This window comes from Akebia trifoliata, chromosome 4 (genome assembly GCF_017979445.1).
Source record: "Akebia trifoliata isolate Shusen 1 chromosome 4, ASM1797944v1, whole genome shotgun sequence".
NCBI lineage: Eukaryota > Viridiplantae > Streptophyta > Magnoliopsida > Ranunculales > Lardizabalaceae > Akebia > Akebia trifoliata.
Window position 1 is genome coordinate 32,465 of NC_141378.1, and position 17,685 is coordinate 50,149.

A 17,685-nucleotide genomic window follows, 5' to 3' on the forward strand; every position below is an offset into this window, starting at 1 on the left:
AACAGATTTTGAACTCATATCTACTGCTCTATTCCGAGAGATCAGACAACATTCCATGATTTCCATAATGAGAAAATTCCACAAAATATTATTTCATAAAATACATTAAGATGACCCACTTCACACAATCATACACACTACTGCCACACAAACTCCATCCAGAACCCCCACCACTGAAAACAGGAAACAACCAATCTCCCCTCCACTTAAAACACTGCCCCCCCCCCCCATACGATAAGAATTAAAAACAACAGCAGCGGCAACAAAAAGAAAATGGATTAATGATGGGTGGGCATGCAACGCTAAGAACCACAAAGTAAGGCTTAAAATGTCAGTAAAATCATCCCATCCCATCCCATCATGCAACAGCAACACTTGCAATGCAAGGTCGTCTTTCAGATCCATTACTCTCTGCCATCAAGTCATGTTGAACTTTTCTCTTGGTGCCTGTTTTGCCTATTGGTGTTATTGGCCTCACATAGCTTCCCAACCTCTGTATGTCCCTTAATTTCAGGGGCTTCTGGATGAAATCCTCAGCTCCGGTGGCAAGACACCTGCACGGTACAAAATCAAATAACATGTAGATGCAAAAGTTGTTTGGTTATTGTCATGGCATATGCTTATTCATACCAGACCTGTCATGGCTCCCACACATACTACAACTAGGTGGACCTCCCTTTTCTTGCTCATTTTCCTTTCACAAAAGTGATCATTTTCAATGTGGTTTGAACTTTTCCTTTATGTGAGATGCAACTTTGTATATGGATGTATCATCATCACATAACTGGCAACTAAAATATAAGCTACAGTTCTCATTGTAATTGTGGAGGGGAATGCAACAAAGCATACTCTCTAAACTAGCACAAATTGTGCATGCCAACAAAAAAAAAAAAAACATGCTTCCCACAGTTAATACCATTCCCTTAAGATACCAATCATTGATCCAGTACTCGCTAAAATTCTGCTGACCTTTTTTTTTTTTTTTTTTTAAATTTGATTTTTTTGTTTTTATTTTTGAGGTGGTACAATTGATTGTGTATCTGGACAGTTTTACTTTGGACCCTGCCCCATGAAAGATGGACCCAACGACACCATATACCAGATTATAAGTGCCAATGACTCCATCTACCATTCAGTATGGCATTTAGGAGAAACATCCATTACTCATATACATATATGCCATTTGGATACTCTTAAACTCAATTTTTGTAATCCATTTCCATTTGTCAGAATCCTAAATACATATCTTATGGAAGAAATGATACCTGTTGATTCTCTGCAGGTCATATTCAGATGAAATTATCACCACAGGAATGGATTTCAGACAGCTATGCTCCTGAGATTTCATATAATATGGATCAGAACAAAGAACACAATAAATCAATTTGAAACCATTTCTGTTCATTAAGGTAATGGTAATCCTATAAAGCCCTGACTATTATAGAATGTGAGACTCTTTATAATCACAATTTAGAGGTTGCATTGGGCATACTAAGGCTCAGGACTCTCCACATATGATTGATCTCACCTAAGAAATTTCCTACATTAATGGTCAATGTGATTAGATAACGGTATTCTAACTCTCTTTTGGCTTATCATGGGTATCCACACTCTTTGGGTGAGACTAATCCCATGGTCATACACACAACCCCCTTGAAAAGTCGTACGTGCAACTGATTGAGTCGAGGATCAACCGAACCCTGGAGGGTGGCCCCAAGGAATTCATAGCTTCATGGGGTTTCAAACACTTGACCTACCCTTCCTGAGGTACAGTATTCTAACTTAATTGTATTAGATTGGCAAGAAAAAACCACCAAATGGCCCAGAAAATATCAAGAAACCACCAAAAGGCTTTGTCGTCACCTTGATAACCTTCAAAATGTCATAACCGTTCATTTCAGGCATACAATAATCAGTAAGGATAATGTCGATCTTGTGCTCCTAATAAGAAAAAAATGTAATTCATTAATAGGAGAAAAGATGCACCAAAGTACACTTAACGAAAAAAAAAAAGACACGCCAGAGAATAATTTAACACACTGAATCTTGAAAATAATTACAAAAAAAAAAAAAAAGGTCAAATTAATTTGCATGGAATCGCATATTCTATGTGTCAGACACGTCGATCCCTACACACTCCTTATGTAATATGTAATATGTCAAGATGAATGAAATTTATAAATAAATATAAGACTGGAATTCTATAAAGAGTAGATAAACAATAGCCAAAAACAAGAGAAAAAATAAAAATTCAACTGAGATCTATTCCAATAAGAGTGTTGAGTATGAGCTTAAAATTGGCAGAAAACATGTATGAGTAGAATAGTTACACAGGAGTCATTCCTATCAAAACAGTTGCACAGGATTCAACCAAGCTTTCTCTGTTTTAAGGGATATAGAGCTTGCATGAATGTATGGTAGACTTGTCATAGTCATGGTAAAGTTTATGTAAACGAAACAAGGTTTTGGTCAAGATGACTGACTTGTCCAAGTCAGTACCGAGTGATACCGCTCTTGGTGCTGGCTTAGATTCACAAACAAAACCAAGCTCTAATACATTTTGCAATGTAGTGGAATCCCAAATAGGGGAGTTTTACAGAGGTTTAAGTCAATACCAACTTACATTAATAGGAGTTTGAGGTTTCTCTTCATTCAAGCCGAGAATCTCCATTGCCTTCTTTCCACTTTCAGCTGTTGTAACTGCAATGAAACCAACCAGCCTTAATATTCCTTCTAAAGGCCTATATTTTTTATACTAGTGTCAGAGGTTGAGCACTTACACTTGAGGTCAAGAAGTGTGATATGAGGTTCCATCCTGAGGTCACTTCAGCATTATTGTTATTATTAGTAGTAGTATTTTTGGGTGTTGATTTGCATGAACCCAACTAGGGGAGGAGCCAGGATTTTATTGTAGTGGGGGCAAACTATATAATTAATGGTGCAGTCATACGAATAGTTTTGGAGAAAAATTCAAAGATTTTTGGTTGGATGTTGAAGAAAAGGTTATTTAGGTCTTTTCAAATTAGTCCATGAGATAAGGCCCAATCAAGAGACAATGTCATCTTCAAAACCTGTAAGGGGTTGTTAGTTACGTTAGCAAATTCTTCCTTGGGTTGGGAACTTTATTTGACACATTGATTGAAACTTACTGAGGCGGTTATGAAAGGAAGAATCATAGATTCTAATAGAGAGAGTTTTTAGCATGCGAAAATGGTGACCAAATAAAGGGCAGAGAGGCCTGACTTATAATTTGCAGAGACCCATCAAATTCGACCCAAGTAGTAAAAACGCCATACATTAATATTAAATAAATTTATAAATGAAAGCGAAAGAAATCCAGTAAACATGAGCTAAAGATGATAGAAAACCAAACAAATCCTTAGATTCTGTAAAAGGATTTTAAGGAAAAGTAAACATGTAATGGGTCCGTCCCTCTCTCACCTTTGAACATTGCTATTTTGAGTTGTTTCTCCACGATTTTACGTTCAATCGCACAGTCATCGATGGCCAACACGTGTATAAGATCATCCGATGCAGAAGCAGCAGGAGGAGGAGGAGGAGAGACCTCGACCATGGTTGCTCGATTGAACCAACCTCCAAAGAAAAGAAAAGAAAAGAAAAGAGAGGAGCGGAGAAAGATAGCTTGTCTTGCTTGGTTTACATGTCAACCATTTACCTTTCCTGCTGCTGCTGTTGTTGTTGTTGTTGGTGGTGGTGCTGCTGCTGCTGCAAGAGAGAGGAGGGTCGTCCCATCTCTTTATGATCCACTCTGTCCTGGCTGAACCGGAAAGAGATCGAATCCTTAGATAATGTTGTCGGGAATCTTTTCGTGGACTTTCCTCATCATCTGTACTCCCGGAAGTTCATTAGATATACGAGTCCCATCTCCTTTACCTGCAACGTGTCACCCATCTTCTTCTCTTGCTCATCAGTTTATGTCTATCTAGCATGGCATACGGCCTTGATTGAGCCTTTTGTATCAATTCTCTCATCTGAGGCTCAAAACTAATTAACCTTTAGACTAATTAGTAGGAATATTAACATAATATTATTTAGAAAACACACAATAGCAATGACAATGAGATCGAGATCACACAATAATCCAAGGCTTGCCACGACTCTGTAATGCTCAAGTTAGAATGCCTTTTTATATTCCAAAGAAATGAAGAATGATAAATAAATAAATAATACTTAATCATACAGTTTTCCATTATCTTTCTCCCACTATCTTTTCCGCAATGTCTAAAATAAATTTCATGATGATTCATCTTTGCTATTCGCATACTCAATATCCCATCTAAATAGACCCAAAGAGTGCTTTCTACAACACGTCAACAAAGACAAAACCTCCCTCCCCTCCCTACCAACCCAATTATTATATTAGTCAAGCTAGTAGGTTCTCATCGGCCAAGGCGGATTAGTAATTTTGTGGAGACAGCACTGAAATTGCTCTCCCGTTTTGTGAGCAAAAAAAAACTTATTTTCTCTCACATGGACTTACATATACATGCACCAAAGTTAACAAAGATCAATCCAAAACGTGTATAGAAATTATATTTAATGTGTTTTGTCGAAGATGAACACCATACCTAATACACGAGCAGGACCATCCTCAAGATTAAGGTCATTGGATCATCCTCATGACTTGTGACTTGAAAATCTCTATGATTGAACGTAGGTCTCAAATTTAAAATTTGTCTTTACTTTTTAGTTGTCTATGGATCATGAAAATAAATAAAACACCAAAAGCATAGATTGATCAGAAAAGATTATATTCAAATGAAAAAAAAAAAAAAAAAGAATATTGATATTCTATCCGAACATGAACAATTAGTTGAGAATTATATCAACCGGGTTAAATGAAAATGAAAAAATTAAACATTAGGTCAAGTTGTTACCATTGCATCATCCCAATAAGAAACATTTTTTGTGGCTCATCGTATAAAAACTTTCCTTTATCAACCATTGACGGAAGGTTCTCCAACTCCAACAAAGTGACTCACACTGATTGACTTGAATGAATGTATAAAAGACCTTGTGGTTTTTTACCAATTGATTGATCTTTTCCATAATCAATAAATAAATACATGGACAATGGATTGAGTGTGTAGAAATCTGACCCCTACACTATGCAGAGATGTTTAAGTTGTTTAAAAATCCTTGAATCCAATGACCAAAGCATAGTTCCAGAAATCATCAATCACACTGGTTTTTCATGTTAGGGTCAATCAAAAAGGTATGTCAAAGTTCTTGGGATCAATAAACCAAAATACACAATTAACCATGTTGAAGACGAGACTTATTTGATCATTTTTCATACAAGAACGAAATCAAGAAGCATAATCATCGATTTGAAAAAAGAGTTTTGGTCTCTTTCAGTCTAAAGTATTATTTTCTTGATTATTTTTATTATCAAAACCTTACAGATATTAATTGTGTAAATGCTTTTGGGTACAAATTCTTGATTTATGCTATCAATTAAAAATCATATGTATTTACAATTTTGATGTTATGATTAAAAGAATGATAAAGAAAATATTCATTTAAATTATCCTCAAATAAATTTTCTATTATCTAAAGGAAATATACTCTTCCTAAAAACAATTTAAGCAATACCATTTCTCAAAAAATTTATTATCAATTTGAACATACATCAGTTTAAAAGGTCATAGAATTTTTAACAGCATTGCAGTAACACATGAGGATCCACTCCACCACGGCCTGAATCTCTCAACCCAATAATAAACAAGAAATTGAAAGCATTAAGTAAATAGAGTTTAATAGATTCTAGCCACCATCATTATTTTCACTTCATTGAAACAGTTTCTGAGTTCCAAAAAGCCACAACTTCCCCAAAAGGAAGCTTCAACAATGATAATCATAATAGCAACAGTTCTATCATCATATAAATAGACGAAGATAAAGCCCATGCAGTAAAATTTCTTCCTACTCTACTTCCATTTGCTGTAATTGAAGTGAGGGTAGAGTCCCATTATGTGCTCTGGCATGAAATCATGCCTTGTTAGAATGCCGACAATGGGAGGCCTCTGCAAAAGGGTAGAAAAGTTCAAGTAATGGTCAAAGATTAAGAACAAAAAAAATAAGACTATAAACTTCCCCTTTTGAACTTAGGATAGCATTGTCTGTGTGTGTGTGTGTGTGTGCGCGCACGCATGGGTGTGTTGGTGTGCAAGTGCATGTAAAGCATAATTATGTACATGAATGTATGTGCTGTGTAGAATTGCATATATAGATAGATAAGAGTTTTTCTTACCCCTGGAGTTTTTGGCACCACAACTAGATGCCTGAGGCCCAGCTCCCGAAAAAGCAGTGCAGCTTTGGCTAGTGACATTGTCTCCACAACGGTGTATGGGGATGCATTAGTAATGGGATGGAGGTCGACATACATTTCCATTTCTTCTTCTTTGACATCGAGGTCCTCCAGCTTCAACCCCTTACCTGATCCTGCCTTGGCAAATTCAAATGGGCCAAACCTACGCAAGGTCTCTTCCCCAGTCACTATCCTCTCCCTTGAGAACCTCTTCCCTTTGAGCAACACGAGCAAGTGAGACCTCAGTGCTAAACCACACAATTCTGGTGCATCTGAGAAAGGCGGCTCGTCTATTACAGGAAAACCATTATGCCTTGTCATCCTCAAAGCATGCATTATGTTCCCCACCCTCTCCACACCAGAGAAACTAACCAGCAGACCTGACACAACGTCCCTAGCAACCAAATGCCTCATGTAAGGCTCTGCATGGGCCTCCAAGTAAGGTAACCCCTTCATTTTCACTATTTGGTCATAGACACCCCTGTTGAAGCTGTCCGCCACAGTTTTTGAAATAAGGAGAACTAGCATCACCAAGGGGAGCATTAGGAGATCATCAGTGAGCTCGAGCAATATGACACAGAGGGAGACGGTCATTCTCATGGTGCCACCCAGTAGGGAGGCAGCTCCAAGGAGTGCAAAAAGACCTGTGTCAAGAGTGGAGATGGATCCAATGAGGGTTCCAACGAGGCGACCATAGGAGGCTCCAGCAAGAATTACTGGGATGAAGAGCCCAGAGGGAATGGCAATTCCATAAGTGATTATACCAAGGGAAAAGATAGCTGTGAAGAAGATGAATAAGGTCGATAGGTAAAACTCGTTCTCTGTCCCAGAGCTGAAGAGGTTGCGAATGGCATCATCGTTAGTATTGAGGAATAGGGAGGCAAGGTCATTGTAGTGGCCCGACTGACATTGGAAGTTCTTGAAGTTGCCAGAACGACCTATGGAGGGGCACTGCTCTTTCATGCCAATGGGGCAGGGAGTGCACTTTGCTAACCATGGGAGTCCGTAAGAGCAACATGAAGTAAGGAGAGAGATGGTAATAACAAGAATAATTTTGAATGAGGCACCTTTCCTGCAAAAAATCCTCCAATCATCATAAGTGAAGAACCACACCACTGCCAACACCACATCACAAGCAAAGCAACAACAAATCAAGAAGCAAATTCTCTCAGTAGGGTAGTTTCAGCACCATGGATCTAGTAATTCACAGTATTTGAACTTGTTGACATAAGCATTACATGCATTGTTGTTGTTCCATGTCCCACACAATTCTTCAAACACTGGATTGCTTGATCCAGTGTCGGAACCCACCGTACAATTTAAGATGGTAGCTAGCTAGTTAATTAGATATTTTAATAAAGAGAAATGATTCTCTAAGTCGAGTAAAGGGACCTAATAAGATAACATGGCCAACCTTACATTGGCCAGAATAATGTAAGTCCCATTCTGCCGTTTGTCAACTCATAAGGATCAGCATTCATACACTTTTTCTAATAATAATTAGAAAAATGCTACGCACTGTGAGTGTGCAGAAAACCATAGGTGCTTTTTCTCGAGATACAATTGAAATACACTTGAGGAACATCAACGGTTCTCTGCAGACACAGTGCTAGCAAGGCTCTAATAAATATCATTACCATTATCACTAAGCACAACAATCATCATCATTGAAAATGGCTAAGAGGACATACTCATTGATTATGCTATAGGTGCGAAGGACCTTATCCACGAGATAGTTGTAGAGGCTTCCAAAAAGGCCCCCCATGATTCCAAGTAATAGTACTGCTAGTAGATCTGAAGTGCTATATGATGTCACGGCTGAACTGACATCAAACATGATCAGTCCTCCTTGTCCAAATAGCCCACAATTTCCGCTCCTGCAATATTCTATTAAAGCTCTCAATACCACAGCAACCACTGCCGTGGTGAAAAATGTTCTCCATAGAAGAGCATTCCGCCACCTGAAAAAGATGAATACAAGAGGAAAAGCAATGGTTTAAATGGGGAAGTGCCTTGCTAGAGAAACCTTGAAGCACTACAAATAAGAAAAACTAATTGATGGGATCATCAATCCCTCCATGGGTTTTAAATTTGTTATACCAAGATTTGGTTGCACCTTCATGCCTGAGGCTATGGTTATGACTAAATGCATACCATTCTTTAGAAAACATTAGAAAGAAAAATTGGAGATAAATCCAGAATTAAAAGAGGGGTACCATGAAGCTGCTTCTTCAAGAGCAAAGAGGACACCACCAACTGGAGCACGGAAAGCAGCAGCCACACCAGCAGCAGCACCACAAGTGATCAGGTCACGCCGGTCCCGGTCATTTTTAAAGTATTTAAGCCATGTCCATGTCAAATGATACTTGCGGGATCCACCCTGACCGAGTAAATTGGCTATGCAAGCTCCTGTATGTACCATAGGTCCCTCCTTACCTACAACAAACCCGGCAGAAACACCGCCAATGGAACCAAAAATCTGCAAAAGTTTGAATTATAAGCACTATCAAAATAAGCTACTGGCATTACCAGGAATCTGAATCCAGGGAATTTTCAGAACTCAAACAAGAACTTGCGCCCCATAGGGCTAATCCACACAATGTGGCATATTCTCAATAAGCTATTTCCTTCAGTAGCGCATTCAGTGCTGATAGGGTGGTTAATATCATGGAAGACAGGTAGCAGAACAAAGCATTACAATTTAGTACACTAAAAACACTTGATGCAAGAGAAGTAAAACAATTACATAATTAAGATCCTAAATGAAGGTGTTTAAAGGACCCTTTGGCCATTTGAGATCCTTTCCCAATCTATAATTCCACTTAAAGGTCCATTCTCATTATCTTTTTCTGTTTATTCTACTTTTAACCTTTCCAACGAAAAAAAAAGAAGAATAAATTCCATGGTGTCTGGTATTGTTACAAGCAAGTTCAACAAGGAATGTGTGGGATATGTATTGGGATCTCAAACGACTCTAGGGAGAAAGTTCAAGGATATGGTCACTTTGAGGGTCTAAAATTTTCTTTTATCACTCCGTGCATTCTCTAAGTTACGAATTTATTTTAAAAATAAAAACAGAATGTTATTTCATCGAATCCAAAACTTCCACACAAAAAAAAAAAAAATATTGGTAGAAAAAACAGATTTTGATTGCTCTATGCCTGCAACTTTGAGGATTGATTCAAAAGTTAAGTTTTGTTGATTTTTCGACCTCCAAAATTCCCAAGGCAATGCTTTTGATTGCACAAAGTTCAGGGCACTGGTTTTTAAAGTAAAATAAAACAATCAATCTCTCATTTTTTATTATTTATTATTATCTTATTACATTTTGATGATATAATTAAGTAATTTACATGATAAATTCCCTTGGTTCCAGCAATTGCAAAATATTTGAGGTGACCAGTTAATGGTTTCTTCAAATGATTAAAAAAAAAAACAGTTACAAGGTGAATAAAATTCTAAATCTCTGACAGACAACATGAGAAGAGATTTGAGGTTGAGGCTCACCTTTACAAAGAGAGTACTTGGAGCCAATATAGCATGAGCATCCACCCCATTAAGATAAGCTTTGACTTCAGGTATACCAGACCCTGCTGCTGCAGGGGCAATGAAAGCACAGAGGGCTGCAGCCGACGCTGCCAAAACCATGTTGCAACCGGCATATGCTACAAAAGCCTGGTAGTACCTGCATTGGAGCCATCATCGCCATTCACCACCATAATTACAACTAATGAATTAAATCTTGTTTTTCATCACCATTTGGTTATTTGTATGAAGATTGGCTATGTAGAGTTTTCAATTGGACCCACAATACCTTTGCACATATTATAAGAATAATTATGCTGCTTTTTTTCTTTTTTTCTTTTTTTTTGTTCTCATAATTCCCCCAATAACTAATTAGTATCATGCCATTATGAGACAACGATACTATTGTCAACTAAGCAGAGCAAACAGCACCATATATTTGTTACCTAATTTTTAAAGTGGTGGAATTTAGGCTTACTTGTGCTTGAGCATGAGATTGCCAGTGAGCAGCAATTTGAAACCAGCTATATTCTCGACTGCAATGTTATTAAAGAAGCCAACAATCCCTGTAGTTAAACCTATAAGAAGTGCAAGTGTCCACTTGAGGAAAATGTATTGAAATATTTGAATCTTTTTCCTCGACCTCCAATCCTGCTTGAATAGATCATTTTCGATAATCCTGAAAACCAAGGGAACAAAAACAAATGAGATAAGAATATTTGTTTGATACTTCTCCATGACCTCATGAGTAAGGACGGCAGTTATTAGTTACCATTGTTGTACATATATATATGGACAGAAAAGTGGTAATGCTTACTCATAATCGAGGCTCTCAATGGGGCAGACGTTGGCACCAATAAGGGCAATCTGGGAAGTAGTGTTAATCCTGTTTTGGAGGAGTGGCTCTCGAATCATCATGTCCTTTTCTAATATCTCGGAACTGTTCCTCTCCATTACCAATACCTCACTCTCTATGTCGTTTATATCTCCTACTCGATCCATCTCTCTATCTGCTTAATTATACATAACTTTTGCAAGTATGGGACTCTACCAAACTGCCTTGCTGATTCTCTTAATTTATTCAATCTCTCAATCAAACACTTTTTACCTATATTATATTTTGTTGCTCACTTCTCTTTACTCATTATATATATATTCTTCGACCTACAGAGAATGCACACAACAAAAAGTATAACCAATTACCAATTAATAGTTCAATTCCAATTACCAGCTGCTGACAAAGGTGATGGTGCTGCCCAAAAAATGAACCTGATTAATTAATTTACAGCAGTAGAGTTGTGAAAATTGCAACTCATACTTCCATATTCCATATAAAAAATAAAAAATTAAAATCTCATTTATTTATTGGGATTAAATAGTACAATAGATCGAATGGTGACGACATCCCCATTGTCTATGAATTCTTAGGTGGCGATCAATAAGGGTGTCATTGATGATTATAAAAATAGATATACGTGAAAACATTTACGTTCATGTGAAACTTAATTTTGAGTTTCACTCATACAATTTTTTATTCATGGAAAATGCTAGCCTCACTAACAGGTCGAGGCTGCTCTCAATCAACACGATCATTGGGATGATAGTGATTTTCAAAAAAAAATGTATTCCTAAGAAAAGTATATTATCATTGATAAGATTTATACTAATGTCGAGAAAATCTGTGTTTTTCCTCAGATCCTGATGGCCCTGGTGATAGAGAGCCTCAAATGTGGCCGGGTTGAGGGAGGGGCTAGAGAAGTCTAGGCATGTCCCCATGTCTCCTGATAAGGAGGTAAAAAATACCTTGACTAATGGTCAAAGATTAGGACATTTGTTGGTAAGAAGAACTAGCTAAGGGGCATGTACGGTATTGAACAAAATAGAGAGGAACATTTCTAAATCATGCTAATAAATAAAAGGGATTTTTAGCAAAATGTCATCAACTTTTGACAAATTCCATTTCTGGGGAATCGCCATTCATTCTAATTCTCAAAGCGTTAATGTACAAGATTGCAGATTTTCAAGTGACGAACTCGCAGGTCTAAATTAAAAATCTTGCTGATATATATATGGGAAGCGTTCAGAGGCCCTAAAAAGAGCCAAACATTGTGCCAAACATTTTTGAAAATAGGGGTTAGAAGTTTCAGAATGGGCTGGTTTTTTGTGAGGATGATCTCTATGACAAAGAGATCATCATCACGAAAAATCAGCTCATTCCAAAATTTCTAACCCTAGTTTACAAGTTGAAGAATCGTGGACCGTCCGATTTTTCTAAACCACTTTTGATGATGTTAGAAGTTTCAGTATGGGCTGATTTTTGGTGAGGATGATCTCCTCACAAAAAATCAGCCCACTCTGAAACCTCTAACCCATACATTGAAAAATGTTTGGCACAATGTTTGGCTCTCTTTAGGGCCTCAAAATGACAATTTTGCTGGTTATAAAGTGACGATCTTGCAGATTCACTACCTTTTAGCAAAATCATCACTTTGGGAAAAAGGAACCAGTGAGATTCTCACTTTAAACCTGCGAGATCATCACTTGAAAAATCTGCCAACTCTGACTTTCACGTTTTGGGAATTAAAATGAACAGTTAGCCAGAATTGAAATTTCGTCATATTAAGCTTATAAAATGGTAATTTAGCCTAAATAAAATGAAATGATTATCTCCTTAATATAAGCCACCGTTGAAGACAAATCTATGTCCACCTAGAGGATGATCCAAACACAATCAATCAATCTTTGAAAGAGAGAAATGATTAAGATAATTCCATGTTTTGGTAGCCGTCCAATCTCTAGAATTGTCATCAGTGATATGTAGCTAGGTACAAAACAATTATTATTTTTTTTTTTTTAAACATAGAGGAAGATGATCTTGATATCATTTTTAGCAAGTGGGCATTGAATCATCTAAATACAACTCTACTAATCAATTTTTTTTTTTAAGAAGTATAAATCGATGGGAGTAGCATCAAACAAACAAGTCAACTCAATATTGGTGGGGACCGTAGGAGATTGAACACAGAGTTTTAAAATCATGGTAGAGAGATTGGGAAGGAACTAAAACTAAAAACCCTAAAAAGACAAAGATGATGATGATGATGATAGAGACACATACCTGTGGTTCATGTTTCTTTTCTTGCGTATATCAGGATCTATTTCACGGTTTTCGACCCTTGTTTATATCCTTCGCCCAAAATCAAAACCAAGGAAAGAAACAAAATTGATAGAGCCTGTCTGGCATATATATCTATCTATATTAATTAAGAAATAAAGTAATGGTAACCTGATTTAAAATAAAAACACTCAATTCTATCCCAACCAAGAAAATCTATGGTTCTCCGCGTATGCCACGTCATTCACCGGACTTGACAAGAGGAAGAAGATTTCAAATCATCCACAATATATTTTTGTTTCAAATAATATATCCAAATAGGTAAAATATATATATATATATATATATATATTGATTTCTAACAGCTTGAGCTTTGTTAATTTCTAAATTTGATTTTTTAATTACAGAAAAGAAAGATCGGTCGCTGGTACAAAATTTTTGGGAGAGAAATCCTAATAATTTAGATTTTTTTTTTAATTAGAATGCGTGGGAGGGAGAAAGAGAAGAAGAATGAGTGTCATCTTCTGGAGATGAGATTTGTATGGACTAAATCAGACGTGGTAGTTGGCATACTTGTTACTTACGAATCCCCATTTAGGGCAATGAGTGGGGGCGATGCAGAACGGTTTTCCATACTTAGATTAGATTAAATGTTTACGTGGCGCTTTATTATTCAATTTAAAATTTTATTTTGACGGCTAACCTTGTCTTGCCGTGAGAATCTCCTCCCTTGTAAATAGTAACTGCTTTAATTAATTAAATATAAATAAAAGCTGTTTACCTTCTCCTCTATTCTCAGTCAAAACCATATATATCTGTTATCTTCACTTCTCTTCTCTGTCAAAATCCCAAAAAATAGGTTTTCTTTTCGTTTCTCTCTTGGCTCTACCATATATGTGAAAGGAGTACATCTCAGCTGCAAAAGTGTAAATCAATCGCTATAATACGTCGCAATATTCAATATGATCTGATCTGCCACATATGCCAATTTCTTCAATCCATCGATCATTTCTCGCAAAAGAAGACGCAGGTAACCTTTAATTATGAATGTTTCTCTTTTTCTTTTCCCGTGAGTTGAGGTTTAGAAAACTTTTTCTCTATCGGATGGGTGGGCGAGAAGATCGGGACGGACGGATCAACGCCTCACGTAATCAACGAAGAGAAAGTGAGAGAGATGGAAACAGTTTGCTATTGGATGGGTGGGCGAGAAGATCGTGACGGATCAACGTGTCACGTAAACAACGAATAGAGAGTGAGAGAGATGAAAACAGCCGATCAATTGCATTGCAACACGTCCACTTGTAAAATTATCATTTTATGTATGGAACATGTGGACCCTACTTACGACGTCACCACGTGTAAGAATAATAAAGTACAAAACGTTCCCCTCATCCGACTCAACTTTCATTTGTACCCGAATAAACTTTCAAGCCGCTATCCCCTTTTAAAATTTCGGTAACTATCCCAAATATTAACAAAAATTAAGGGGCCTAAAATAAATAATATAAATATAACATATCACATGCCATGCTACGGACAGGATTCCTCCAAAATGTTGCAGCGGCCTGCTCGCTTCTCATTTGTAACCATTAGTCCAACTTTGAAGTTGGGAGACCAATTCAAAAGTTTGGATGAACCCACCTTATTATATAACATTTAGTTTTTTATATCCATTAGTCCAACTTTGAAATTGTGCCACGTCCCTACTTTTTCATTAATCTTTGGGATACTTCTTTATAGACACCATGGGATGTAAAGGAGAGGGTTCAACCCAAATTCTTACCTTTTTTTTAAAAAAAGGTTATTTTAGTAAAATCCTGTATAATGGATGATATTAGGGTCACACCATCTCCTTAGAAAATGCAAGATGAGGTTAACTCTTAAAATAACTCCACCAACACTTGGACATGGAAAGAACATCTACCTCCCTTGCTCATATTTGGAGAGAAAAAAGTGTTCAACTCTCCCATACTTGTTCATTCATGGGGTAGAACCGTGCAAACAACTTTATTAACCATTGGAATTCATTAACACACATCTTAATAAGATTTGTGCCACATCACCCATTTACCATGTCAATATCTTCAATGCACTCAAAAGGAAGAAAAAACACTTAGAGAACATTGATCAAGTTCTAACAAAAGAAAAATCAAGTTTTGTTGACGACCAAACACTAACAACCAACAAGTTTTTTCAAGTTAGAGGCAAATTCTCTCCTTGTATCGTAAATGATCTCTTTTTCAGTGAAAGTCAAACAAATAAAATCCCTTTTTTTTTTTTTTTTTTTCTAATGCAAGTTCGATCATACTTGCTAATAGACTAAAAAATACAAAGTGAGCATGTTCTTATCATCCACATTATCCAAGAATAAGAACCAATATAAAGTATAAAAATTAATTCCAAGATCGAACTGAAAATTAGGTATGAAAGAAAAAAATATACATATTAGAAATAAATATCCTGTTTTAAAACTATTTGAATTATAACACCCAATTCATCCCTAGATGGAGTTCCTGACTTTGGTAAAAGCAGTTAAAGTAGTTACAAGCTTTCTACAACATGCAACTAGAGAAAGGGGGGGAGATGGAGTTCTTGACTTTGGTGTTTTGATTCCAAACTATGCAAGAAAACTATATGAGAGAGAAAAAGCCATAAGTTCTGTAATCCATGAGACTTCAGAGCTTGATTTTTTAATTGTCAGAACTTGGTCAACGTCTTGATGAAGGAGGAAAGGGCCTCTTGCTATCATTTTGGATAAATTAATATTTAAAATGTACTAATATTAATTAGCAGATGGAAGGTTATTTCATTATAATGAAAAAATTGGCAGGGAAAGTGGGACAGTTTGATGGTTGCTATAGAGATATTGCAATTTGAAGAATGATTTTAAATTACCATATGACGATCCAAAGTTCCAAATCATATGAAGAGCTGGTACCTAAATGAAATTATAAAAATTAGTATAACTTTTAGTAATTAATAATTATATCATATATGCATTACCTTTTATCAATTGTAACATTTACACTTGTCAAAATAGTAGGCATTTTTTCATAATAATGGATCAAAGAATCTTATCCCTACATAATATAATAGGCCCACCTTGTTCTAAATGATAATATAGAATCACAAGATGACAAAACAAAATAAAACAATAGGTTAGATGCTTTTCTTTTAAAGAAATCGAAGATATTGAAATTAAAGATCATACATCTTATTTAAAGCGGGACTACTTTGGAGAGAGAAGAATTGGCAACAAAAGGCCCAAAGCACTAGGGTGCTTGTGATTCACACTATATAAATCCGGAGGGCCAACCAAAGATCTGTGAGAATTCAATTTATCATACTTTATACGCCCCGTGTACTACTTAAGCAATATTACTTTATGTCAGAATCTATACTTTATCAAAGTAAAACGTAAGCACACCCCACCATCACTCATCAGGAAAGTGAAAGGCAAGGGTGAGGAATCCATATCAATGTATAAAGAGATTTGAGGTAATTTTCATGTGATCTGTTGTTAATTAAAGTGACACGCACAACCCTCCTTCATTTGGGATTTAATGGGACGAACATTGTCAACTAAAGCTCACATGATATGAGTAGTGAGGGCGGCTGGCTGGGGCTGCCACAAATAATAATACATTAGTGTCTTATATATCCACGTAAAACACACAAATTAGATTTTACATTTTAGCATTTGTAAGATGTAAGATTGATGCTCGAGTGACACATCTATCGTGATGACGCACACATAGTTGTAGATGCTTTTTAATTTGTAATTTATGAAAAAACATCTCCAATTATGTGCACACCACCACATCAGATGTATTCCCGTGTCACCCCAACACGACTTAACATGTAAATCTGATTTTGTTGTATAGCTCATGCACATCAAGGGTGCATGGCACAGTAACTCAGGGTGACAATCTGTCAAAACAACTTTTTCTGGTGGGTATATATGACAATCTGATTTCATGGTATCATTATCCTATATATAGAATTTTATTCAAAGATTTCTCCCTCTCATTCTTTTTCAAAAGTATTATTAATTTGAATTACATTTTCTTATATATAAAAAATAATGATGAATGCACACCTTCTTGATAAGTGGAAGAGCACAAAACTGCACATCTTTTTTTTCAGTGAAAATAATATATGATTTTGTGTGCCCTTACCACATCAACAACGTGCATTCATCACGACTACTATGTAAAACATACCGATGCTTATAATTCAGCACAAGCTGTGATGTTTTTTTTTTTTTCTTCTTCTTTAAATTAATAAGTAGTTAATGAAAGTGAGGTGACCCACGAAGCTCCTAACATAGCTCCTAATTAATATAATGGTGCTTTTCAATCTAGTTAAGTCCCTTTGTAGTTTATATTTAAATATAATTTCTTTTGGAAAAGTTTAGCTGTAGATTATATGTAAGTCGTGGGCACAACGAAAACTAGAAGCAAGTCGTCCATCTGGCGCTTGAAACTTCTTGTCACAAAAGTCAATCCGCTGATGTGACTATTTTAAACCTACTTCCATGCCACCGGGATACTCGTGCCTTCTTGCATATGTCATCGTTAACAATCAATCCGTCTAAATAAGTAAGGGATGCACAAGTTACTTATTACCCAAAAATCTAACGAAAAATTAAAATCAAGTTTGAATTAAATCGAAATCAAGTCAAAATATTTCAGTTTGGGCTCGATTTCCACCC

At 36.4% G+C, this 17,685-nt stretch overlaps 2 protein-coding genes across 3 annotated transcripts; both read right to left on the minus strand.

The window, feature by feature from the left end:
- Positions 1-258: 258 nt before the first annotated feature.
- On the minus strand, positions 259-3,958 carry LOC147402656 (two-component response regulator ORR3-like). Of its 2 annotated transcripts, XM_086437972.1 has the most exons (5): positions 3,442-3,792; positions 2,624-2,700; positions 1,864-1,941; positions 1,266-1,336; positions 259-554 (listed from the first exon to the last, which is right to left on the minus strand). In XM_086437972.1, the coding sequence occupies exons 1-5, from the start codon at positions 3,572-3,574 to the stop codon at positions 359-361; spliced, it is 555 nt and encodes a 184-aa protein (XP_086294098.1). In that variant the 5' UTR covers positions 3,575-3,792; the 3' UTR covers positions 259-358. The 2 variants fall into 2 exon arrangements, with proteins under 2 accessions (XP_086294098.1, XP_086294099.1); XM_086437973.1 differs by lacking the exon at positions 1,864-1,941 and having other exon boundaries at positions 3,442-3,958.
- Positions 3,959-5,753: 1,795 nt separating this feature from the next.
- Positions 5,754-13,713, minus strand: CLC-C (chloride channel C). Its single transcript, XM_086437970.1, has 8 exons — positions 12,975-13,713; positions 10,674-11,020; positions 10,335-10,535; positions 9,839-10,016; positions 8,548-8,810; positions 8,023-8,292; positions 6,275-7,403; positions 5,754-6,047 (listed from the first exon to the last, which is right to left on the minus strand). Exons 2-8 carry the CDS (start codon positions 10,856-10,858, stop codon positions 5,952-5,954), a joined length of 2,322 nt encoding a protein of 773 aa, XP_086294096.1. The 5' UTR covers positions 10,859-11,020; positions 12,975-13,713; the 3' UTR covers positions 5,754-5,951.
- Between the last annotated feature and the right edge of the window lie 3,972 nt (positions 13,714-17,685).

What these genes read in the sequence shown, in the direction of transcription:
- LOC147402656 (XM_086437972.1), bottom strand. Translation starts at nt 3,574, where the DNA reads ATGGTCGAGGTCTCTCCTCCTCCTCCTCCTGCTGCTTCTGCATCGGAT. An exon ending in CAAAATAGCAATGTTCAAAG is followed by an intron (nt 2,701 to 3,441) that starts GTGAGAGAGGGA and finishes GTTTCATTGCAG; the next exon opens with TTACAACAGCTGAAAGTGGA. An exon ending in AACCTCAAACTCCTATTAAT is followed by an intron (nt 1,942 to 2,623) that starts GTAAGTTGGTAT and finishes TTTTCTTATTAG; the next exon opens with GAGCACAAGATCGACATTAT.
- CLC-C (XM_086437970.1), bottom strand. Translation starts at nt 10,858, where the DNA reads ATGGATCGAGTAGGAGATATAAACGACATAGAGAGTGAGGTATTGGTA. An exon ending in CAAGTACTCTCTTTGTAAAG is followed by an intron (nt 8,811 to 9,838) that starts GTGAGCCTCAAC and finishes AAACTTTTGCAG; the next exon opens with ATTTTTGGTTCCATTGGCGG. An exon ending in TGGTGCCAAAAACTCCAGGG is followed by an intron (nt 6,048 to 6,274) that starts GTAAGAAAAACT and finishes ACCCTTTTGCAG; the next exon opens with AGGCCTCCCATTGTCGGCAT.